At 37.5% G+C, this 26,308-nt stretch overlaps 1 protein-coding gene across 3 annotated transcripts in view; it reads right to left on the minus strand.

The window, feature by feature from the left end:
- Positions 1 to 820: 820 nt before the first annotated feature.
- Positions 821 to 26,308, minus strand: part of erbb4b (erb-b2 receptor tyrosine kinase 4b) — a 367,114-nt gene continuing 341,626 nt past the window's right edge. For all 3 annotated transcript variants that reach the window (XM_077216017.1, XM_077216016.1, XM_077216015.1), the window contains 7 exons: positions 15,377 to 15,532; positions 13,713 to 13,788; positions 13,389 to 13,535; positions 11,520 to 11,617; positions 11,113 to 11,283; positions 7,515 to 7,848; positions 821 to 6,600 (listed from right to left, as the gene is read on the minus strand). In XM_077216017.1, the coding sequence (XP_077072132.1) occupies positions 5,915 to 6,600; positions 7,515 to 7,848; positions 11,113 to 11,283; positions 11,520 to 11,617; positions 13,389 to 13,535; positions 13,713 to 13,788; positions 15,377 to 15,532 (1,668 nt within the window). In that variant the 3' untranslated portion in view covers positions 821 to 5,914. The remainder of the gene's footprint in view (positions 6,601 to 7,514; positions 7,849 to 11,112; positions 11,284 to 11,519; positions 11,618 to 13,388; positions 13,536 to 13,712; positions 13,789 to 15,376; positions 15,533 to 26,308) is intronic.

Here is a 26,308-nt window from a genome sequence, read left to right on the forward strand (position 1 = left end):
GTGATGGGGTTGGGGCAGTCAAAATCTTGTTCCAGGACCGGGGCCCTATAGGGAAGACCCTTATAGGCCCCCCTGTACACAGTCCCCCTTTTCAATCTATGCATTTTGAGTTAACAATTGTGAAAATGTTAATATTCACATGTAAAACTAATAGTATTATGCTTAGTTAACTACATCTCTGCATATTTAACTAGATATTTTCTTGCAGGGTTTCACACGGCTTATTTTATAGTAGACCCTTCAACCCTGCTCATGGAGGGCTACTATCCGTCAGAGTTTAGCTCCATCCCTGATCAAGCACACCCAAAAAATCTAACCAAAGTCTTCAGGATTACTTTGAAAATTATGTTGTATCATAAATTACATTATATGATTGATTAGGGATGTAGCTAAGCCCTGCTGGACAGTGGACCTCTATAAGGCTAGAGTTGCCCACCCCTGAGGTTGAAGACGAGACAGTTCAGCAGTGTAAAAATACAAGTAATGTATATGCCTCAATTTTAGGACACTTAGACATGTCATACATGCGGGATATATTTAGCATATTATTTTTTTTTTGCATCAAATAAATCAGAAATATTGCTGACTTTGGCTTTTTATACCCTAATTGGGCAATGCATCCTGGGAGATACAACTTATAAAATCCAAACTAGATGAAATATTTTAATTCCTTTGGATATGTTTTACTTGATTAGTCCAGATGATTATAAAAAAAGTACAATGACACACACACGCATGCACGCACGCACGCACGCACGCACGCACGCACACACACACACACACACACACACACAAAGACTCACACACAGAGACTCACATATCAGGTGTTGTATTTATTTATTTATTTATATTAAATTAAAAATATAGATTCAGGTAACAAAACTGTGAAACAGTATTTAAATGCTCTAGCTTTGGGGAATGGGAAAGCTGTGGTGGAGAAATTTACTGTGACAAGAGCTGAAGATGGGCTTCTCAACTGTGTATGCCTGGATCAAAAATGACAAGATTTTAGTTTTGACGAGCTGTCACTCAATAGCAATGCGGACAAATGAAGACTCCAGGTAATTAGTCCTCTCGACAGCATGAATAATACACTCTGACTTATGAATCTCTTGGAGAAACACCATGGCGGATGCATTTGAGAAGGTTGAGCTCAGGGACTGTGGCTTTCTCCGTAATTTTTCGCTCACTCGCTCGCTAAGCCTGAGCTCACCGTGTGGTTGGCTGCAGATGGGAAACGAGATGGGAGATTGACCATGAACAGGAATTACATACTGAGAAAGAATTAGACACTACCGATATGACCCTGTCTAAAGTCAGGGAAAGCCTAAATGAAGTTGAGAGAGATTCCTGGGAGATTCAAATGCTATCATCACGCAGCTGCAGATTCCCCACGCTGCATTCTGTACAAAAAGAGAAAATTGTGGGGTGAAGGGGGGGAGCTATACCTGACAGAAAGAAAACATGTACCTCTTGAGCATGGGCAGGGGTTAAAGAACACAAAAAGCACCAAGCCGGGCTACATACGGTCACGAAAAAACACACCGAAGTACTAAAATAACCTGCAAGATCTACAAAATCAAATATGTGCTGTTCAAATTACAGATATATACAGCCATCAAATAAGAATAATAATCTCACACTCAATATAAGTGAACAGAACATAATGGGGGGAAAAAAGGTCAGTCGAAAATAGCGCAAGTTTTCTCAGCTATTTACAAATACATCTGGCCAATTCAACTGTCTATAAAAATACTATTCACATTTTCTCATTGACATACAGTAGTAAAATCATGAGGAACAACCATTCCAAATGTCAATGTTGCAGGAAGAGGTTTTTCTTCCCTTTATTTGTCCTTTGTGATATAAAATGACTTTTTAAACTGTGCTTAGTCTACCGATACTTTCCGACTACCTTGACACATGCAAAATAAGTTCCAGTGAGAAGAAATGATAAAAAATACAACAAAAAAGGGAGCACAACTAATGAGGACCCAAAAGAACAACATGTGCTTGTTTCCATCTGCAGATTTGATATGCAAATATGCATGATCAGGTCAGCAAAGGTAGCCTCAAAACACTGCAAATTAATTAAATTTTAACATTAAATGCCCAAACATATTATAAGTTCCTGAATATTGTTTTTAGTAAAGCTTATTACGTCTCAATACTGTAAAATGATGGCAGGGTCATTTTGAATCCCTTTTTGTGTTATAGGGCCCTTTTAAAAATATGAAGGGGATTTATGTGCCTAAATCATCTAGTTGACAAATGTGTTAAACAAAAATGAGGAAGGAAAAGAAAAAAAAATATGGGTGAATTCACTAAACAGTTTCACACAAGTCAAAACCCTGTATTTTCTAACCAATCACCTACAATTGTTCAACTATGCGCTAAAAGTGGTAAAATTGTTCTGCGCTTCATTTAAATGAAGTCATTGTTTTCAGCGCACTATATACACGCCTTATGTGAATTAGGTTATCAACTCATCGCTATTGGCTATCACTCCTGACAGAAATCAGGCGGTACACCATTTTACATTTTAAGCAGATGTTTGCGTACATAATTCATCAATGTTGATTGAATAATGGAGAAGAACATTACAACCAGTCACATGATGCGAGTTGTAGTAAAGTGCACTTTAAGCATTTTAAAGAGTTGATTCCTGTGCCTGATCTCAGTACTGGAGATTCAAGTTTCCTGCATTCTTCACAACCAAGATCAGGATTTTGCATTCAGGACAGATTCTGTGCGCGCATTTGTACCATTAATTGATCTGCATAATTATTTTAGTGAATCGCGCACATGTGCAAATAAACAACGCTATCAGTGGTTTCATTCTTAGTGAACTCACCCATCAGATTTTTTTTTATGCAATGTTTAAAAAAAAGGGGGAATATAAGCATTCACCAAAATCACCACTCTTCACATTATTATCTCCAAGTCCCTGCAGGTATATTTACACAAGTTCAAGATGTTTGTCTCATGTTCTTCTAGATTTTGCTAAAAGTGTCACTAATAAAGAATGTGCAGCAAGACAAAATGTTGTGCTCCAACGAAACTTCATCTCCCAGAAAGTGGAAATGTTTCCAAAGAGAATGAGTCCCATCCTCTAACAGTCTCGAACTGAAAGCCTTTGCAAACAATCTCTAATATCACAATTCAGGGATCATTCTCCCTCCGTTTTGGTCTAATTGTTCCTCACGCGATGGATTTGTAGATTGTTCCCCACCCTGTTTTCACAGCAGTTGCTACATATGTAGATTTTATCCATGTTATCAGTAGCGTGTACATGAGGTCCTTATCTTTTATCGGGTTGAGAGAAGAGCTGTCTATCCCCCATGTGGTAACTGAAAGCTTCAAACCTCTTTGCACAATAAGCAAGAGTGTTTTCATGGAGGTTTGGACTTTGGACTTTTCATAACCACATAACCAAAAGCCTTTACATAACTATGCATTGTGTTTGTCACAAATAAAAAAAACAAATGAATAAAAATGAATAAAATATAATTTGGCCTTAGTTCTACACACTCTACGTAATTCATAACTTTTAAAACAGTTTTCAAATTCTATAGGAGCTAAAATGTAGCAGTTTCAAGTATCAGTTTCATTCTTTAAAAGCGATTATTATTATTATTATTATTATTATAGGTAATCTTAGCATTCTTTTACTGCAAACCATCTTAAATTATGCTCTATTCATTTTATTTTTAAGGTTAAAAGCTTGAGATAAATACTTCAATAAGTAAACATCTGTGTTTGGCAAAATTTCCATGCGTCACTAACATTCCCTGATTTCGTTTCCAGTAGAGAGCCAAAAATGTCATTTGTCTAATATGTTATCACATGGGAACAGGAAAATTCACAATGAAAGGAACTCCGCTCTATCTTTGTTATGTTCATTAATTAAAGTGCTCCATGTAACCGTAAACCTTCATATTCATAAGCACAAAAAACATACAATAGGGGGAAACAAATGACAGAGCAAAACAAATGAATGTGGGCGGTGGTGTTTGCTATCGTCATGTGAGCTATGATTATAATAAATGAGTATTCAATCAGTGCCGTTGGTGTTTAAAACAAACTCATGCGGCTGTGCCAGGCTGTTAAGTGCTATAAAACCATTTCACATCTCCAAACCAGCAACACAACATCATTATTATACCTCTTAGCAGAAAAGCAGAGTATCTGGCAGTGCTCAAAACTATACATGAATCTGGCCTTAGAAACCAGGATGACGTGGTTGGTATTGAAGATGTAGCAGTTGTTTTCCAACATGCCAAATAAGCTGCGTTATCTTCTTTAACTTGTATCCATCTGTGTGGCTCCATGAGACGCTTCTTATAGAAAAGTCATTATGGGAGACAGTTCAAATGGAGATGACAGATTTGAGGCAGTCTCCTCTTTGACCTCGGGGCAAATATTCCATTTGTATGTTCTCAATTGTTCCTCATAGTACTGTATTATGATGATGGAATTCGCATACCTTCTCGATTTCAAAATGTCCCTCATTGTTGCAGTTTTAATGTACCCAGCTACAAAAAGCTGCCATCTTGATAGCAAGTCTGGATATCCACTCGCACGTGGAAAAGGTTTATACAGTTGTAACAGTTTTCCGGCCATATTTCAGGACAGGAGCCAGGCGTTGTGTGATCTGTCGAGTCTTCCGTGCAAACCTGGTCCTCCTCTGTAGCTGTGTAAATATCCATTCGACGCAGTAGATCCGTCTATGTGGACGCTATTGGTCGCTAGTATTGATTTTAGCTTCTAAAGTTCAAGGTAGACCCATTCCGGGTTTTTTATTTCACACATTAAATGACAAAATAAGGAAGGCTACCTTAAGGTGACAACTCCGTGAGTGCAGATCAATGCTGGCTAAATCAACAATAAAAATTTTATTACAGTAGACTGTTGCAGATCTGCTTTTATGAAGTTATTGATTTTGTTGCGGTCTCGTTCATATGCGGGCTGATACTGTCCTCAGCACGGAGTGCTTCTCTTCATCAAATTGCCTTTGCACATGTAGTTTTACAGACGTCTTATGCGGTACGCTGGACTGTATCCAGTTGTGAATCGTTCCAGTCTTGCGACTCAAAAGGAGGAGAGAACGTCTCAATATAAGTAATAAAAAGTGCCTTGTTTGAGTAATATGATGTGCATAAAACCAGATGAATTATGGAGATACTTTGAACAGAACATCACATAATGTGTTGTCTTTTGAAGATGTGCCATCTGAGAAGGTTGTGGTCCTGGTTGACAACACACTCTAATAATGACTCTATAATGTTTTTGTATGTAGCATACAACCAGGCCTGTCGCTTACATTTTTAAGAGTTTCAGTTATTAGGCAACATCAAGGACCTTTTTGGGCCCTCTTGTCTCAGGACCCATGACGATATTTCCAGTTCAACACATCTGCCTAATATTATCATGTATGGAGAGCTAAAATAAATTATGCTAACCAAAGACATATATTACAACAGATAATATCGTAGCTTCAAATCAAAATGCCAAAATGAGATAAACGATAAACATTTCTGTAATTGCACAAAAGAATGACTCCTCTCTGCTATTGGATGGACCCACGTTGCATGTCATAATCAGTACTTGCTTCCAATGAGATGAGCGTAACAGCTACCTTATGTTGGGAACAGTATCGCTTTCTGATAGTTGGGGTCAGGTAGGGGGAAAGGTCTTAATGGTGATTGGAGTGACGAGAGACAAGCAGATTGATGTGCCCTCTGGAGGAGAAGCTCACCCAAGTGGATCAGTTCCAGGTTGTTAGGGTGTTGGGTGTTAAATCCAGTTCAGAGAAGTGCGGAGAGATCAGGATGCTGGTGTGAGAGCCAGGGTGAGAACACACTATGACTCTCTCTTTACCTCCATCTTTCCTTCTTTGTCTTGGTCGTTGTTGCTACACAACAGTGTTCCTCTGGCGGTAGGGAGGCGGTGGCAACACGGTGCCCGGTTTTAGCGCATACTCTGACAGGTACTCCTGGTTCTCGGCCACGGCAGGTCGGATCCGACCGTTTTGCCGATAGAAGAAGCGTGTGCTGCAGTCCTGCAGATATTCTGGGTTGTGGAGAGTTGCCTTGGGGGGAAGACTGTGCTGCCAGTACTCAGGATTGTCAAATGTCTTTTTGGGCTTTATGTCGGCTTTGATGGTCCCAGAGTGAGCGGGATGGAGGGTGTGTGCTGGGTGGAGGGTGTGTCCGGGATGGGCAGAATGGAGGGTGTGGCCTGAGAGGGTGGGAATGCTTTGTTTGCCTTGGTACAGTGGCTGTGTTGAGATGTGGGCACTGGGTGCTGCCGGTTGCATGGGTTGGGAAAGATTTTGGCTGTTGGAAGTTACAGTATTTGCTGCTACTACTGCTGCTGCCACTGCTGTGTGTGCCACAGGGAGCCCGTTCTTCCTCAAAACGTCGTGACTCTTTTCCCCAGAGTTATGGAAGGTGTTGAGGTACAGAGGGTCATTGACGTACTCATCCTCCACCTTGGGCTGCCCGTTGGAGGTGCTGTGGTAACCTCGCTCCAGAGTGTGGACCTCTCCGTTTCTGCGAAGGGTGACAAAGGGGTTCTCCTCCACGGGGTTGAGATAATCTGAGAGAAAAAAGAAAAGAGCAGTGAGAAGAGAGAAGGCGGGCAACATTGTGCCAGCTAGTGTTCTAAGGATAACGTCGACTACCATTGATTTAAGCAGGTTTTCTTCACAGACTAAATTGAATGCTCTCTCAAGTCCTAGGCCTGGTTTCACAGACATGTCCTGGATAGACAGGATTAGAATTTAGTGCAATTAGGACTTTGAAGTAGATTTAATAGACGTGCCAGTATATTTTTTAATTTAACTACCACTGTGTTTGGCTGAAAGAATAAAGTCATATACATCTAGGATGGATTGAGAGTAAGCAAATTATGGGATAATTTTCATTTTGGGGTGAACTAACCCTTCAAAGGTCTATTCTGACTTTATTCTGTGGAACACCAAATAACATATTTTAAGAATTGTCTTTTTTTATTAAAAAAAAATATATATTTTGTGTTCCACAGATGAAAGTCAGGGATACAGACTTGGAATGACATGAGAGTGTGTAAATGAAAAATAAATAAATAAATATATATATATATATATATATATATATATATATATATATATATATATATATGGGTGATCTATCCCTTTAAAATGTCCAGAGTGTATATGGTGAAATTTACACAGATGAACAAACAGTTATTAAACCAGGCTTTGTGCTGTATTTGTTGAGGCAATGTTATTACCCTTGTAAATATGCAAGAACTGTAACCCAGATTTTCAGTTTACAAAGTGAACTCTACAGAGGATTAATCACTAACCACTGGGCAAAAGAATGAACAGTGTGAATCATTGAACAAAGACAACCCAGGGATACCAATGACACAGGATAAATAATTTGAATAAAGCGTAACATCTCTATGTGAGCTCTTTTAGATCAATCTCCTCTACCACTCCTGCTCACTCCAATTTATTCCTCCAGTACCTGAGGGCTTTTTGTCCTGCATAGCGCCCATGTATCCATCCTGGTTGGTCTCAGCTCTGGCTCCACGCTCACACAATATCACAGTTGGATCTGCACTGTACCGCTGGCCACTGCTGTCCTCCCCAGTGCTCGCCCTAGGTGAAGCCTTCTTCCTGAGAGTGCCATTACAGCGGCTGTCTTCAAATGCCTCAGAGGACCCTGAGGCCCCCTGCTGGGCCATAGATTGCTTCTGAACGGAACAGCCCGGGCTGACCGCGGACACAGCCACGACCCGTGGGATTGTGGCCATCATCTCCTCCATGCCGAAGCTGCCGTCCTGGTATGCGAACTGGTTCTGCAGAAACACAATCAAGCCTTTTAGTATCTCTGCAATGATCTATTTCTGTTTGCTTTACAATTAAACATTTCAAGAGGCAAATATTTTATACTAACGAGTCTCCAAATATTAATACAGTTTGAGATTTAATGAAAACTTGGCAACAGGGAATGAACAGACGTGTGTGTAGGAACAGCTCTCCTGATGCAATTAGAAGTCACATCACAATTAAACTATTTTTTTTTTCTTATTCCTAATCCTCAGATTATCTCCATCTGCTTGTCTTTGTTTTTCAGTCTCGCTCTGAACTTGCGATGGCAAAACTGTTGCATAAATACACGCAGTCCCGGGACATGTTTTTACGTTATCTTATGGTTTTACCATGTTACTTTAATATATACCATGGTACTGAATGATACCATGCCATATTCATTCATTTTGGTATGTATATGGTTATCAGCAGTATTTATTTATAGTGTGATATATACAATAACAAAACCATGGTAATACCTAGTTATGTGGGAGTACTGTTCTATTAACGCTGCAATCTCTCTGCAGTAAGTTTGCAGGTGTTCTGTCTGCTCAGAGAAACCCTGTCTGTGTCCTGAATTCAATGTCTGTTTCCTTATTTTCCTTTCCTCAACCACCCCACTAAGCACAAAACTTTTCCCATCCTGTCTTCCACAGCACACATGCTATTTGAGTAGTCTGGAGCTCATTGCTGTGAATGAAGGGTGCTATAGGCCAGAGTATTAGTATGAAGAAGAGGAAATTGAGACTGAAGTAAACTATACATGTTTAAGGGGTAGGCAGTCTCTTTAAAATGCCCGATCAAGAAGTGAGTAATTTTATATCACAGTAACTGTATACATCACAGTAGTTACTTTCTTCTGCGAATTCACTGAAAGTTTATATTTCAATAAATATTTGGTAAAGCATATTACTGGATAATCTTGTAAATAAATTATTCAATTTATTGAATAATTATTCAATAAATGATTAATAAAATGTCCAATATCTAAGGAATAAAAATAAATATTTAAAAAACATAAACATAATATTATTACTTGACACATAAATTAATGAATAAAACATATTTTTCAATATTTACTTCAATTTAAAATACACAGATGTCTACCAGCACATGGTACATTCAATCATACCACGCAGCTGTACTTGCAATGGTCTGAGGAATTTCCCAACACAATTTTTTTTAAAAGTTGAATAAAGTAGTTGTTAATGTTTATGCCAAACCTGAAAAAAATAAGCTTTTTTCCTAGTTTCCCATTAAACATTTACAAATCCGTGACCAAGGCGGAGCTGAAACACACATACACACAAATGCTTTTTCCATTATGCATTATGCTCAAACTTCACAACATTTTGGGTAGAGATGGATTTGAGTTAATATTGCAATCCGCTGTTTGGGTTATTTGGCAGAGTTTTGTTTTCCCAATGCTCAGTTTATACGGCAAACTGCAGGCGAAAGATTTCTGTAATGTTCCAAAGAGGCTCTGAGGGATTGATGTCCCTCATTGATATTCATACCGCTCACTCTCGTTTCTCTCCCAGTTAGACAAAAACAAAACACAAGTTAGAATGCAAAATGGCACACATGGTTAGCGAACACGGTCCAGGAGAAAAGAGGAAACATTTCATCACACCCACCCCTCCCACACACTCTCACACCCTCACTAAGTCCCTAGTAAAGAATGATTGAACCCTGAGATTTTGTCTTTCTAAGTTACAGTTAAGAGCTGTTTGAGCTGCATCCCAATTGGCTGTCCTTTCCCATTGCCGCTGTACACACCAACAGTTAATAACATTCTCATGGCTGACTAATACAGAGCAAATACCCACTCTGGTCTTCCTGTTGATGGGCAAATATCATCTTCTTCAGTTTAGTGAGGACCCAGTTATTTACACTGGCATGCCTCTGTAATTAAAGCCCCGGAGCCCATTATAGGCACACATATGTGAGGACCACTTTATTTTTCTCCCCCACTCCACAGGAAAACCTTAATGCAAGTCACAAAAGCACTGCTGCTTTCTTAGACAAATGAGCACCTGAAAATAAAAAAGAATCTCAGTATTTCAATACCCTTCGTCAACAAGGGGAATTATTTGTGCTATGAACGAGACTTCCTTTTTTGTTGTCATCGGATTCCTTATTTCAATGGCAGACATGTTCGTTCTGGGAGAGTATAGCATCTGTCAGTGTAGGAATGGTGTGCCGGGATTTCTGAGATGCTCGTGTGGGTGGCACTTAATTGGCTAAGGGAGCATCCATCCACCCCAAGGTCAACGTCAGTTAGACTAGAGACTCTCAATTCAGCCTCAGATAAGCAATAAATAGAGATTCATGAGTGAGAACTAAAAGTGCATTAAAATGTAAAATCTATCCTAAAATATGTAAATATGTGCAAAACACCCAAATCTGAAGGTGTAGCATGCATGATGTATATGTCAATGCATAAACGACCTCTTGTCCTTTGCCTAGTAACAAATATTTCAATATTTGTTGACTCAAATGCTATTTCCTATACAATTTTCCTGAAGAGTGCCACCAACTTTTTACCAAAAATATCTAGGGCTTATCATGATTTAAAGTATTCAGATGAAGTTATAGGAACTTTAAAGAGTTAAAATGATGACAATTCAAGGATTTTAAAAGAGTTCACACAATTGCACCGATAAAAATACAATCTGATTTAGCCACTAAACCCGGACAGATCCCAACGCAAAGTCACCTTTGGGGCTAGTCTATTCATTCAAGTCTGTTATACAGCTACAGCACCTATCTAACTGAATGGGGAAACACTCAAAAACTGCTTGTTAAACTTATAATGTGCTATCGTTCAAAAGTGTGGGTCAATAAGATTTTTAAAAAAATTTTTGTCTCTCATGCTCACCAAGGCTGGATTTATTTGCTGAAAATTGTGTGAGAAATTGTGAATACTACAGTTTAAAATAATAGTTTTCTATTTTAATATATTTTTATTAATGAATTTTAAGCAGCCATTATTCCAGTTTTCCTAAATAAATAATTTAATATGCTGCTTTGGTGCTCCAAAATCTTCTTATCAATGTTATAACATTTCTTTCTTTCTAGAAAATACTTCCTTTACTAGAGTCGCCTAAATTGAGCATTTCAATTTCCCCCATTCATTGTAATACAAGTGGACCATCTATGCTATATACTGTCTTTGACAGAGCATGGTTTATTAAATTACTGAACCTAAAGACACTGTGTGTGAGTGTATGAACTTTAAGTACACTCACTCTTTTGGGGTCCATGCGTGATCTGGTTGTATATGCCAGTGGAGGAATACTGAAGGCTTGTGGCACCAAATACTCCTCGGCATCCATCAGATCCTCCAGTTCTTCCTCATCTAGCAGACTTTGGAAGAACTTACTGTCGTTGGGGCTGGGCAGCTTCATGCGGTCGTCCCCCTGGCACCGAGAGAATCAGGCTTGAGATATTTATGCATTATGCAGAGAAATAACACTTTTATGATACTTACATGTATTATTTATAATTTTTTCTGTTATATATTGTATTATAGTACGGCACACTGGTCAACAGTCTGTTGTTTTTAAGTGTGCTTTATAAATAAACTGAACTGAACTTAAGATCCTTGACTCTCATCACAGCCATGGTCGTTTGTGCCGAGCTGTAAAGCTCTTACCTGGATGACTAGGTAACGTTGCGGGTCTCTTGCCATTCGGCAAAACTCTGCTGCAAGCTCCTTAAATCTTGGTCTGCTGTCTGCATCTATCATCCAGCCTGGAGCGGCACACATAGCACAACTTCAGTAAGCAAAGTAGACCACAATGGATAAACAATGCAGTGAGCAATGCATTTAAAAGATAATGAGTACAGTATCTACCACACGCTGTTGATTACCACATAACTGTAATTATTTTTTTCCACAAGTTAAATTTTTTTTAAATGTCTTTTATTAAAAATAAATTAGGAATCTACAATCCCTTACTGATAATTATATAGCAGTTTACTTATGTACAACTACAAGATTCAACGGCCATTGATCTACAGTGTAAACTCAGAAGGTTTCTTAAGCCGACCTGCTTCAATTATAATGTTTTAAAACTAAGGCTGCCAATAGATTATTGTTTTTTAATCACGATTAATCACACACTTATCGTGAAATTAAGCATACACCATTTATCTTGTTTAACACGTTAATGTTTCTTACAAAACTGTGTTTCTGTCAGGACCACTATCGTCAAATACGATTGACAATTAGCATACATTTAGGATTGGTGGTATGGTTCTGTTCTGGGTGAGAACTCCCTGTCCATCCTAGCATGGATAAGAGCAGGGAGAGCAGCAATAACCCTCCTTAGGGTAAACCGAACAGAACTAACATGAATGTATTGCAGATATCATTAATTCAAGATTTTAAAGTACAACATAATTCGAGAATTTATTCTGATTCAGGGGGAATCAGAATGCCAAATCCTGACTGACGAGAGGAGAAGCTGGGGATGGAGGAGGGTAATTAACTCCTGAGAAACGCGATAGCTGCTGATAATACTGAAGGAGCTTATATATATGTATACAGTGATAGGCATGGCATTCCTATAGGTAGACGTGGATCAGCTGAGAGTCAGATGATGCAAGCTTGACTAACGTGACCTGCCTGAACTGACGCTACGCTTGATTTCTGCAAGCTTTTTTCAAGGTAAATTTAGGTGTCTTTTCAAAAAAAGGACACTTGGAGACTCCAAATAACCAAAATAAGAAGTCCATATAATTCATACATTTATGCACACCAAAGCACCCATAAAAACAAACAAAAAACAAACAAACAAACAAACAGTCAAAAATCATTACAGGAAAACCTGAATTATTATGTGTATAGTATGTGTACAGCACAACAGCAAAGAGCTTGTTTAAATTTTAGACAAGTCAAGTTACGATACAGAAAGTTACGATACAGAACAGGGCCACATGGAGATGGCAAAAAAACCGAAACTAAACCAAGTGTCTTGACCTGACTTCATATGCCTTCAACAGTAAATGGATCCATTCAGAATTACTAAACACAGCAACATACACTTGACAAATCATAACATTATCAGAAATGTGTGTGGTAACAATGTACTGAAATGTGTCTGTGCATAAATACAATGTGCGATCAGTGCATCGAGAGTGCAGATACATGGATTGTTTGTTAGCGCATCAATAACAGACTCACGCATGCTTACTGTATGACTCCTGACTCCTGTATGTCACGGCAATCGTCTTTACCTTGATCGCAATCCTTATCCAACAAAACTTTACTAGCGAGACACTGGTTTGCTTTATCCAACTGAGAAATGTAGTTTCAAACTGCTTGATGTAAATTCCGTTAATGATGCAATTTCATGTGCTTTAGTAACTTATTTGTGTTAAATTTTTCGAACGCATTAAGGCTAATTATTTGAATGCATTATTTTTGAATTAATCACATGCGTTAATGTGTTACGCTGACAGCCCTAATTAAAACCCCCCCTAAAAAAATGGGATGAAAATATTTGCTAAGCTCCCTTACATTTGACCATGACCATGTAGACGTCAATAGTGCAGATAGGAGGTTGAGGAAGCCTCTCTCCTTTCTCCAGCAGGTCAGGGATCTCTCGGGTAGGGATTCCATCGTACGGCTTTCCTCCAAATGTCATCAGCTCCCAGATAGTCACTCCTGAAAATAAAACAAATAAACAATTTAAAAAGCTTGTAGGCGTGTGCTAAGACTGTTTGGTCAGTTTTTGCCCAATTCATACAGAGTTTGGCTGCATAAACAAACTTGAAATTAAACTTGAAATAAGATAAATTACATTTTACTGAGGCATGTAACTGTAGTTAAGGCTAATCTCACCGTAACTCCATACGTCACTCTGGTGGGTGAATTTCCTATAGTGGATACACTCCAAGGCCATCCACTTTATAGGCATCTGAGAAAACAATGGGTAACATTTCAGCGGCTTGTGTTGAATACAAAAACACACAATGATACAGTGCATGAAAATGTAATAAAGTTCAAGTGAGCACAACGAGTACTGAATTATTGTTTATTTATGCAACTTGACAAAGTTTCTTCAAAGCTTACACCGCTAAAACCAAACCTTATCACAGTATCATGCATTATTTATTAGGTCTGGTAAGTTAATATTTCAGAAATGGAATAATCAGTGATATCTGATTCTTTTCATCCTTTGCTTTAAAAGGGAAACATAAGAAACAGGTTGGGGTAAATAGTTTCTCCTATGTGGGAAAACAAACATGGCTGATTTAAAATGGTAGCTGGTTGAAGCTGAACGGAGCAGAGCGAGTCCCAGGATGCTCTATTCCAGTATGGCAACAAGAGGGAGATTCAGATGGATGAGATCAGATCAAGTGCATTAACATCCACGTTAAACGCATTAAACTGTTTTCCTTTATCGGTGTGAGCTCATAAACGGCTTAAGAATGAACCAATAGACACAGGTAGATTTTGGCCATTACCCTGATTTCACCAGGCATGTAAACACCTTAACCCATGTTCTGTCACATTATACTGTATGTAATGTTACTGCGTTTTGCAAGTAAAACCCAAGAATTTCCATATAATTTACGGTAAAAGGCTATTCCAAGAAGTCCTTGCCTGACACATCACATATGATTATATTTAATATAAACAGCTGAGTTTCTTCTCATTTTTGTTATTAGTAATGTACATTAAGGTGTTTTGTTTTACATTTTCTATTATTTAGTTACTGTTTATTATATTATGTTAGTGTGGTGTGTTACCCTGATGGTGTTTTGTCTTTGCATGTATGACCCTGTGCACCATCTATATACGAGTACTGATCATGTTTTATGGACTCTGAATCATCATGTGCCTTTATATTTTACCACCTGCATTTGTATGGTGGTTATTGAGGTAAAAAGCTGATTTTGCTAAATTAACATTGTCACTTAATGAAATATATGATTATAATACTGGCACAAATATGCCATTCCTTAATATCTGTAAAACATTTTGTCTATATTTTGTATGATGAATTTGTGGCAAAATAAATACATATATATATACATACTTAACAAAATATTTGTTAGAGTGTTGGCTTTCTCGTTCAATGTAAAGCAGAATTCCTTTGCCCATTTTCTCGCCAGGTGAAAACCGTAAGTTTGATCACTCAGAAAATTAGAAGCACACATTATGCCAAGACTATTCCCAGCCACTATAATTTATTTTGAAATGGTTTGAAATCGACCTTTCATTAGATGTGTTTACTGACTAGTCTACAGGTAGTCGTGTAAAGTGCACACCAACATGACCCTTATACCTATGAGTCTTTAAAAGCGTGCAGAGCAATAATCTGCTGTCTTGTAGTTGGTGTATGGCCTTATTAAACATTGTTAATTAGCCTGTCATAAGGAGATGTGTTCTAAAACCCATAGACAAAGAGTGCAGCACATCTTTTGACTTCCAACACAAAGAGCATATATTAACTGGGTCAGTGCATGCCCATTGTCTGGTAGGGGTCATGTGATACTGACTTTTCCACCATCTGCGTTGTATTCCTTCTCATCTGCATCCAGAAGGCGAGCCAGGCCGAAGTCAGTGATCTTTATATGGTTGGGTGACTTCACTAGGACGTTCCGAGCCGCCAGATCCCTGTGCACAAGTCTCCTCTCCTCCAAGTACATCATACCCTGCATCAACACACATACACACACTTATTTAATATGGCAATAATTTAACTGTTGTGTGACAATCGATGAAACTTGTCAATTCAAGAAATTAACAGACTGCATAGCTGATATAAAAATTTGGATGGCATGTAATTTCCGATTACTTAATTCTGAAAAAACAGAGTATGATTGGACCAAAAACCTCCGCACATACTAACCTAGAATACTGTCTAACAATTAATGGCTGCTCTGTCAAGTCTTCGTCGTCGGTTAGGAACCTGGGTGTGTTCTTTGATACCAATCTTTCATTTGAAAACCACGTTTCTAGCATCTGTAAAACCGCATTCTTCCATCTTAAAAAAATATCTAAATTACGACATATGCTTTCAATGAAAAATGCAGAACAGTTAGTTCATGCGTTCATGACCTCAAGGCCTCATTGTAATGCTCTTATGGGTGGTTGCCCTGCTGCATAATAAACAAACTACAGCTGGTCCAAAATACAGCAGCTAGAGTTCTTACCAGAACCAGGAAGTATGACCATATTAACCCGATTCTGTCAACACTCCATTGGCTCCCTATTAAACATCGTATACATTTTAAAATATTGCTGATTACTAAATGGTTTAGCTCCCCAGTACTTGAGCGAGCTCTTAACGCATTATAGTCCTTCACTTCTATTGCGATCTCAAAACTAAAAAAACAATTGATAATACCTAGAATATCAAAATCGACTGCGGGCAGTAGATCCTTTTCCAATTTAGCACCTTAATTCAGTCTTCCTAATATTGTCCGGGAAGCAGACACACTCTGTCAGTTTAAATCTAGACTTAAAACACATCTCTTTAACCTGGCATACACATAGAAAATTATACATTCCCATTATTCAAAATAGTTAAATGATTATTAGGCTGCATAAATTAGGTCAGCCGGAAACGGGAATACTTCCTATAACACCCGATGCACTCATTACATCATAAGAAGAATGGCATCAACGCTAATGTAAGTCTTTCTGCTTATTCCGAGGTTTACTGTAATCAGATGGATCCAGGCCGTATCCAGACCCGATGGAGGACCAGCGTCTAGACACAACCACAGCGCATTATGTAGTCAGCCGGATCCGTTCCGTATCCAAACCAGATGGAGGACCTGCACCTAGACACGACCACAACGCATGACTCTGATCTTAAACAAGATGGAACTGGATAATATTCTGATTGTTCCAAACCAATTTGACTTCTGACCTATAATGCTGCCTGAATCATAATCATACACTGTTCGTTCATTGGCCAGAGGAGAACTGGCCCCCCGACTGAGCCTGGATTCTCCCAAGGTTTTTTTCTCCATTCTGCCTCCTGATGGAGTTTAGGTTCCTTGCCACTGTCACCTTTTTTCACCTTTATTGCCATTGGCTTGGCTTGCTTAGTTGGGGACATTAAATTTAACATTTAATTTAATATTCAACAATAATATTGATCTGCCTGCATTGACACTATTATAGAAGAACTGAACTGAGCTGGATGATGACATCACGGTTTACTCCAGAGCGGCTATACATATATATATATATATATATATATATATATATATATATATATATATATATATATATATATATATATATATATTAACTAAATTAATAACTTAAAAAAATAAAATAAAAATAAAACATCACTGAACATCACAAGCTGGACTATGACACTATTTTCTACTGGAAACAAAGTTTTTTGCATTATTTTCCTGTTTTGTCTGTAAAGCTGCTTTGAAACAATCTGTATTGTAAAAAGCGCTATATAAATAAATATATTTGACTTGACTTAACAATCAAAATTATTATCAGCACTAACACTATCACAAGCGTGATGATATCATCTTATAAGCTAATCAAATTCACTTACACAACGCAAAAAAAAACAATACTTTTCTTGCTAGACAATTGAATAATGTTGTGTATATTACTGGTAAAGTAACTTTATCTAATATTACTGTACATATAACATATAAATTCATTCTGATAGAATTGTTTTTTCCCCCTTAAAATACTGCTCAAATATATGACAAGCTGCTGGTTGTTTCTCAAGTGTTTTCATCAAACTTATTTAAGGTTATTTTAGTATTATTTATATAGTATTATAGCATTTTACATTTACATTTACATTTATTCATTTAGCTGACGCTTTTATCCAAAGCGACTTACAATTGCTATATATGTCAGAAGTCGCACGCCTCTGGAGCAACTAAGGGTTAAGTGTCTTGCTCAGGGACACATTGGTGTCTCACAGTGGATTCGAACCCGGGTCTCTCACACCAAAGGCATGTGTCTTATCCACTGTGCCAATGTATTTATATTTTATTTCGGCTTTATTTCAGTTACCAAAAATGAGAGGACAATACACAATAATCGGGTTACAGAGTTCTTCTATATTTCAGTTGAACAATCTAAATGTATAATATTCACTTAATATTGTATATTAGTTAGGCCTACTTATTTAAAATGTGCAAAATAAGGTCTACTGCAAAACTACAATATATTACTGCAAAATACACCTTTAGATTTATGATGATACCATCATTATCTCATAAGCTATTAAAGTTCATGTACTTCTGCATTAGTTTAAACATGATGAAGAGTTTGTATCCTTAAAATGCAGAAGGCGGAATTAAGAAGAAGGCATTAGCAGTAAAATCAAAGTTTGTTTGTTTGTTCTGCCGTCACTTTTTTCAAAGACACTTTGTGGAGGGATTACACCAGAAAAAAAGTCACAGAATTATTATTGGAGATTGTTCACATTGATAAGCGATGAGTCTCTTCTCAGGCATGGCCGTGTATCGCAGAACAATGAAAACTCCAGACATCAATTTTCTGGAGGAGCGAACAATGCATGTAATCGATTTAAGTCCAAACCGCAGCATGGAGGCCTTTCGCAAGAAAACAGCCTCTCTACTTTTCCCTCCAATGGGGCTTACAAGTGCCCTTGAGCTGGTGGCTGGAAGAAATTTAAATCTTAATGTGATTGGTAAAGAGGTAAGGACAGCATGTGGCAAACTGGTTTTAAGAGAGCAAGATAGTGAGAGGGACACAAGTGGGGAAATACAATTTGAGAGGTCCAGTGTAGGTCATCACAGGTGCTCTCTGAGATGAGAAGACTGTGTCTGTCATCACAAGAAGAGTCTGGATACAAGCGCTTTTAATATCAAATAACTTTGAGAATATATTCATAGGAGGAATTCGTACATCTCCTGCAAGTTGGCAGTGCATCATACACTGGTGCGGAGGGGGGCTTGAGGTGGGGGGGGGGGGGGACGGGGGGGTGCCTGTGGTTACGCAATCATTTTGATAGGGAATTGAAGAGAAATATAAATATTTTTATTATTTCTGAAGAAACACATTGACAGTATTTGTCTCTTTTGCACATAATAAAGCAAAAACTCTGACCATTTCTTCCAAAACAAGTCAATAATATTGTGTATGTTTGCACAGAAGTAGTTTGTTAGCAGATTACTGGTTAAGTAAATTAATTTAATATTACATATACAGTGATGTAAATTTAGTCTACTGGGATAGTTATTTTCCCTACTGCTCATGTGACAATGTACCAGTTGTAGCTCGAGGCTTCATCAAACCGAATCAGTGTAATTCTAGTATTCTTTATATATAATTATACAGCAGTATTTATTAATATATATATATTTTTAAATATTTTAATTATTTATTTTAGCTTAAGTATTTTTGTTATGTGCTTTTTGTAGCTTTATTTTTTATAACAAGTTTTACTTTTTGTAATTTCAGTACTTCTAAAACTTTTAAGTTAATTAAATGTATATTATTTTGGCTTTATTTCAATTAACGGAAATTATTTTAATAGTTTTAGTGTTAATTAAACTGAATCAATGAAAAACAAGTATGGTACTAATATAAAACTAGAGGACAATAGACAATAGTCAGGGTACAGAGTTCTTCTATACTCCAGTTGAACACACTCATTTAATGACACTGACTTTATTTTAATATTTACTATTTACTTTTTTAAAATTTGCTAAATAGGGTCTAATGCAAACCCATATTTAGATTTGGACATTTAGGTTCCCACAGGCATTTCTTATTATCTTGTTGCTGAACTGCTTGTATCCACTGACTACTTCAGTAAACTTTTTATATTTACATGACTGGGGATTTAAACAAAAAATACAGATTTTTTGCTTAAAATGACACATACAATGAGTACTTTATAGCCAAATCTGCTGGATATTGTGTTCATTTTCCCAGATGTTAATAACATATTTATAAACCTAAGTGAGAGCTCAGTTCCAATTGTGAACTAAACAGTGGCACATAAAACATATAATGAATGAGAAATGTGGCTTGCTTTGTAGCATGTCAACAGTCTAGACTCAGATCTGAGAGTGTGTTTCCCACCTCTACTTATTAAGATGATGCAGCAGCTCTGAAAGAGAAATCCTCCAATTTAAGATGAGTCAAGAATACGTAAGTGGACCGGCTTAAGCAGTCTGGGAATAGAAAGAGGGGTTTATTTCAACCACATTCAAATAGGTTTGGGTTAAGTGGGGAAAGAGGATGATGCTTTACTAACAAGAGTCAAAAAAAGAATAAGTTGCTCAGACAGCTCTTTTATTATGACAGTTCTTTTCTATTATGAAACAAATGTTCTTTACTAAAACCAAGTGAGCTGCCTATAGAGGCAGGTTTCCAAAGCATTATGCATTGTGATTAAATCAGTAAGACATAAAACCAATATGGCGCCATATTATTATATCATATCCATTATAAATATACATAATTCATTCAGGACAGTCTTTGCATTCAAAACTTCAACCAACACTGGCTGACCTGGTGCATTTCCGACAGTAATAATGGATGGTCTAACCTAGTAAAGCCACAGATGGCGATATTGTGAATGGGATTGGTAGGATATGATCAATTAAACAATAAGCCCTTAGTTTCCCTCAGAGTTGAGGTCAGTGCAGTCCAATGGTGTTCATTATGAGTCACGGGAGAAATGCTAATCGGTATGCTTTAAAATACACAAATGTCTGCAGAACTGTGAAGGAGGAGGGAACAAATCTCTTTATGCCATCCGAATGCAGTCTTTCCCCAGCAAGCAAGTGTAATCTGAGGTAATGGCGTAGGGATTACACCCTCTGTGCTTGCTGAAGGAAAAAAAAATCACTTCCTCCTCTCCATATTCACTCACAGCACCACATTTATTACACGACTGTATCACATCTAGACATACACTACCATTTAAACTTTTCCGGTCAGTAAGATTAAAAAAAAAAAAAAGAATACTTTTATTCAGCAAGGATGCATTAAATTAATTAAAACTGAAAGTAAAGTTTTCTATTTCAAATTAATGTCCTTTTGCTGTTTTTGAACTTTTGCTCTTCTTGAAAATGTATCATAGTTCCTAAAACATATTTGAAAATGTATACTGATTATAACATTTATAAAGGAAGTGACAATCAGATCAAATGACCACGACTGGCAGCCATTCTGTTGCCTTCCTCTGCACACACTGCAGGTACGTCTCACGGAAGACATGGTCTTAAGAGCTTTTCAAATATTGATGAACCTACATTAACATTAATCGTCTATCAAAATGCAATTATCTTTGCGTTTGCAGAGCTGAGGTAGAGAGGAGGGAAACGTACATTTCAGGGCAGATAATCTTGACTTCTGCACGGATGTACCTGCAAACAAGGAAAGTGCTTGCTTGTACCACATAAAAAAGCAATTAAGTCACACTGGCATGGCTTTTCAAGAGTTTTAATTGGACATAAAGCGTATGATAACCTTATCAAATTTTCAAATCCTTTCGGCAGGGAAATAATTATATTTAGACACAATAATGATTGTAGAGGAAAATGAAAAAAAAAATAAAATAAATAAATTAACATACATATATAAACATCACATATATGTGTCTGTATCAAACATTTTCCTTCTCTTTAGCTGTTTTTTTGTCTTCAGTGAGTATAGGAAGGTTACAAGACAGTAAAAAGGAATACACTTGGGGGAGAAAATCACTGCCTAGTCAAAAAATATGAAAGTGGCCCCCTGAATGTCTTATGTTCATATTGGAGCCATCCAAACAAAGGTTCAGTCCAAAGCATTGCACATAGAATGCACTTTGTCAAAACATTTACAAATGTTGAACTATTTTCATTGACATTGAGTCCTGGCTGTAAGCAGAGGACACACACACACACACACACACACACGTGTGCGCACACACACACACGCGCGCGCACACTTTTTTATTTGAAAGTAATTATTTAGCAACACGTTAAATAATTCCACCTTCCTTAGAACAGAGGAATTTCCTTTTGGAACAGAGCCGAATTCTCTCACCCAAAAGCCTGATAACATAAATATCCTATCCCCATGTATCAAAAAACACAGGCTACACAGCGTTTCTCTTCCTCAGTGTGAGTGAGCAGTGCACTGCAGTTCCTGTTGATCAGTTGATCCACATCTCTCACAGGTCTAAACCCAAACCCATTCCACAGTCCGAGCACAGGCCGCTTTGCCCCATTCACTCTGGTCCCAGTGTATTTAAAACAGATTACTTCTGCAGCCCGGACAGTCAATCAATACTCACTCTGATTACAATAGGCCACAAGATGGCCGCGGCACACAATATTTATCCCCAGAGTGGACTTCAGTGTAATTAGAAATCAATGGCTCACACAGTCCATTAATGCAGCGGACGTGCTGATAGAGCAACAGAGATTGTCGCATACGTGACCGTTAACAAACCGGAAGAGAGAACAGGCGACTTTATGAAAGAGCTGAGCAGTTATAGGCAACCCCCTTTCAAATAATGTTCAGTCTGGGGATTCTACATTAACGCTTTCATAGTGAACCTGAGCTCACAAAGTGTGCAATACATATTCAATGCTTATACAAAACTTGGGTGAATATAATTCACCATAAATTGCTAAGTATCAGTGTAGAGCAGATGTCTTCAAATAAATTGAATGAGGACCTATAACATAATAATACTAAAATATAACATGTAGTGCCATTTTAATGTATTTACTATATATACATTGTAGTGATGCTTGCCTCAATCTCTTTACTCTAAGCAACATTTGTTTACTGCATGCACTGCTTTGTGGCATCGCTACTGAATGAGCAAATATTTATAATACTTTAAATATTTTGAGTTTGCAGTCCAAGTACAATGCGATAAGATAAAAAGCATGTTTCACAAAATACTGGCAAGAATACCTCTTTCTTTTAAGTTGCAGTTTACTATACACAGTAAAGTAAAGCGTGAACAGTCCAATTTACTAACATATGACTCTTATGAATGAGTTCTTTTAGTGCTTAAAAATACAGAGAGTCTGATGACTTTTTTTAATTAATCATTCAAAAAGACTGTTCTCATGAGTTCATTGAATCAACTCAATGAATCCGTTAGAGCTGCAGTATCAAGATATCATTAAATATACTACAGTCTATGTCAACAATATCGCAAAAATTATGTTTCAAATATTGGTACAGCTCTGATTCAACCATAGATCAGTCACGTTGGTATTCCGACCAACAGCAACAGCGAGTGTGATTATCTGTGCTATTACTTTTAAACAACAGTTCAATAAGAATGAGTAACTTACATTTTACACACAATATTGCAAATGGTCTAGTTTTCTTCGGCCAAGGAAAATAGTTCCAAACAAAGCAACAGCAGAAACATTGTGCATAAAGCAACACACAGCACTGCTGCATTGTTCTTTGAATTGCGAAATCGTATAGTGAAATTCATTCTGATACCCAGTTCATCTTATCTAATTGTGTTATTCATTTTAAAAAACACATTTTAATGCAGGAGGTCAATTAAATATGTATACTTATAGCTCTACATGCTTCATTTAAACTTAATATTGTGTTTTTGTAACACATTATTTACATTTTTTCCATAAAAAATAGGTCTAGATCCAACAGATTGACGGTTCCTCTACAATGCCATCACAAACGCTCAATGGGCTCCTGCTGAAGACCCTCAATTTGGAAAGATCATTCTTGCACTCAGCAAAGGAAACTCAGAAAGGATTTGTCTCCATGTTTAGTAATCATGTTTCAAAATGAGAGCTTTAACGGAATGAAAAATCCTCCTGTTTCATCATTATTGGATTACTATCTCGATGCCCATACTGCTTCCCCCATAAACTGCTCTGATTAAATTAACTTCCTTCCCAACTCGCTTTTGACCTTTTGAATGATGTCCTTCATTCCCTAAGAGATGGATTTAAATTGTGTTTGTCACTTATTAAGTGTTTGTCATTTTACAGTGATGTGAACTTCTCTAACTTCTCTAAAGCCTTCTGTGTGTTTCCTGTCTCTGTGGAGGTTTCGTCAAATAAGACTGGGAATAATCACTGAGTAAAGAGTGAGGAGTGTGACCTGTGAAGATCCACCGCGGAGAAAGTGATTCAGTCCTTCTGTCACTTCACCCACATTCACACTCTTTATCTTCTCTTATACCTGTAACCACATCTGACTGGGATTAGACTCTGTCTAAATAATCTGTCTCTGCTATTTCAGCTGCGGAGAGCGTGGAGCCGTGTGATAGGTTGAGTCTAGCAGGTGTCATCATCAGTATTCTGAATGTCCTTTCTGAACAGTATTACCACCACAAAACCATTCCATCAATTCCAGACCTGTCAGCAGACCACAGTCGCTTGGAAAAAGACATGACAATCAACAAAATTGGAGGGGAGATTTGTCTATCGATTATAACTTCAATCACACTAGTGATTCCTATATAATGCCAGCCGGCTCTTTTTAGGAAGAAATTTTGACCTTGTAGATAAAGTCAACAACTTCTTATTTCAGGCAATTCAAATCACTGTCCAAAAATGTAGTCATGTAGGATGAGATTGTATCAAACATCTTAGTACACCAAGAGCATCAGCATTCCAACTGCATCAGATTTAAAGGGATAGTTCAAAAACAACAACAAAAACATTCAAATCATTTACTCACCCTCATGTCATTCCAACCCTTTTTTTCTCACCATGTAATGAAAGTCAATAGGGTCCAATGTTGTTTTGTACCGCATTGACTTTCATTGCATGTGCAAAAACAGTTAAAACTTATTTTGTGGGTGAACTATCCATTTACGTTTTAAAACTGCAGCACTTTGATTTAGAAGAATCATGATTAACAAAATATTACTCTATCAGCTTTTTAATAGCCTAATATACTGTACACTACATATAAAAATGATTGAAGGATAATGTGGCACTTAAGACTGGAGTAATGATGCTGAAAATTCTGCTTTGCTATCACAACAATAAATTACATTTTAAAATATATTCAAACAGAAAACAGTTATTTTATATTTTAAAAATATTTCACAATATTACCGGTTTTTTTTAGCCTTGATGAGTAAGAGACTTCTTTCAAAAACAAATATTCCAAAAATTTGACCGGTAGTGTGTAGATGACAAAATAGCTGTCGTGTCATTCACATTATCTCCTTCTAAATACCAGTAGATAACTATGGAGAAAAATGTTTAGAAAACATTTCAGCAATAAATAGTTCCAACGACAGCTCCAGTGAGGATGTCTGGTCACCCTAGCCTGTGTGTCCCAATTTAAGACTTCAAAAACCGGGACACCACTACTTTCTGAATAGAGGAATAAGAAATGCTTATTAGAAATGATGTCTCTTTTTCCTCTGTCAAGCATGTTATTATCTAGCACCTGCACTGTGCATTAATAAAGGTTAGAGAATCTCTCTCTCTCACACACACACACACACACACACACAGGCTACATACGGCAGACGGTACACTCCCTCTGTGACCAATTTTCAAGCCAGTGTATGGAAAGAACACAGCACAAGCACAGGAAAAAAAGTAATAAAGAGCGGCATGCTGCACAGACAAAGGGCTAATTAAAAGCAGAGCAGCACAACATGGCTGACAAAAGAGAGGCCTGTTTAAGTAGTTTGTGTAAACATGCCACGGAAGACTACTGATGTCACATAGAGGAGGAGGACGGGGTGTACCAAATTATTACAGGTGGTGAGAGAGAGAGAGAGAGAGAGAGAGAGAGAGAGAGAGAGAGAGAGAGAGAGAGAGAGCACAGCAACAAAGAAATGAGGAGCAGTACATAGAGAAAGAGAGATGCAAGAGAGAAATGAAGGGTAGAAGAAAAAGAACGAGTCTTACAGCATGTGTCTCTGAGTTGATGCCAGTTGTGCTGCATTAAAGGTTGTATCAGCGATTATGGGTGACGTCACTTCTGTTTGTGTTTGAAGTAAGATCCCAAACAAACCAAGTTAGCTCGCCCCTCCCTCCTTCTTCTTCAGCTCCGACTTCGAGTGCAGCCGTGCACCAGCGCAAAACATCACAACACCCAGCCCCCTGTCGGTGATTGGTTGGAAGTTGGAACACTTATGGGGCGGCCAGCTTGCGGATCTTTAGGAAAGATTAGATGTATGTGATCATTTATTTTTGGGCCTTTTTTGGGCCTGAAATCGCTGATACAACCTTTAAATAGCCATGTTGTGGTGTTAATAAAATGAAACCAAATCAGGGTTGGTTAAAGGTGCCCAATGATTTCTTTTAAATACCAGGCATAAAATTAAGGATGTAACGATACACTTATTTTCAGTTTTTAACTTATATAAAATCTACCTACACCTGAACCAACCTAATATAATTTTTTTTGAGCAAATTGAAAGCTTGGGTACATCATGCATTTTCATTGCATGGAAAAGATCAGCTTTTAATTTAAAAAAAATAACTCCTTCACTCATTGGG

The sequence above is a fragment of the Siphateles boraxobius genome, unplaced genomic scaffold, assembly GCF_051911475.1.
Source record: "Siphateles boraxobius isolate OS27281-9 unplaced genomic scaffold, OSU_SipBor_1 7, whole genome shotgun sequence".
Lineage (NCBI taxonomy): Eukaryota > Metazoa > Chordata > Actinopteri > Cypriniformes > Leuciscidae > Siphateles > Siphateles boraxobius.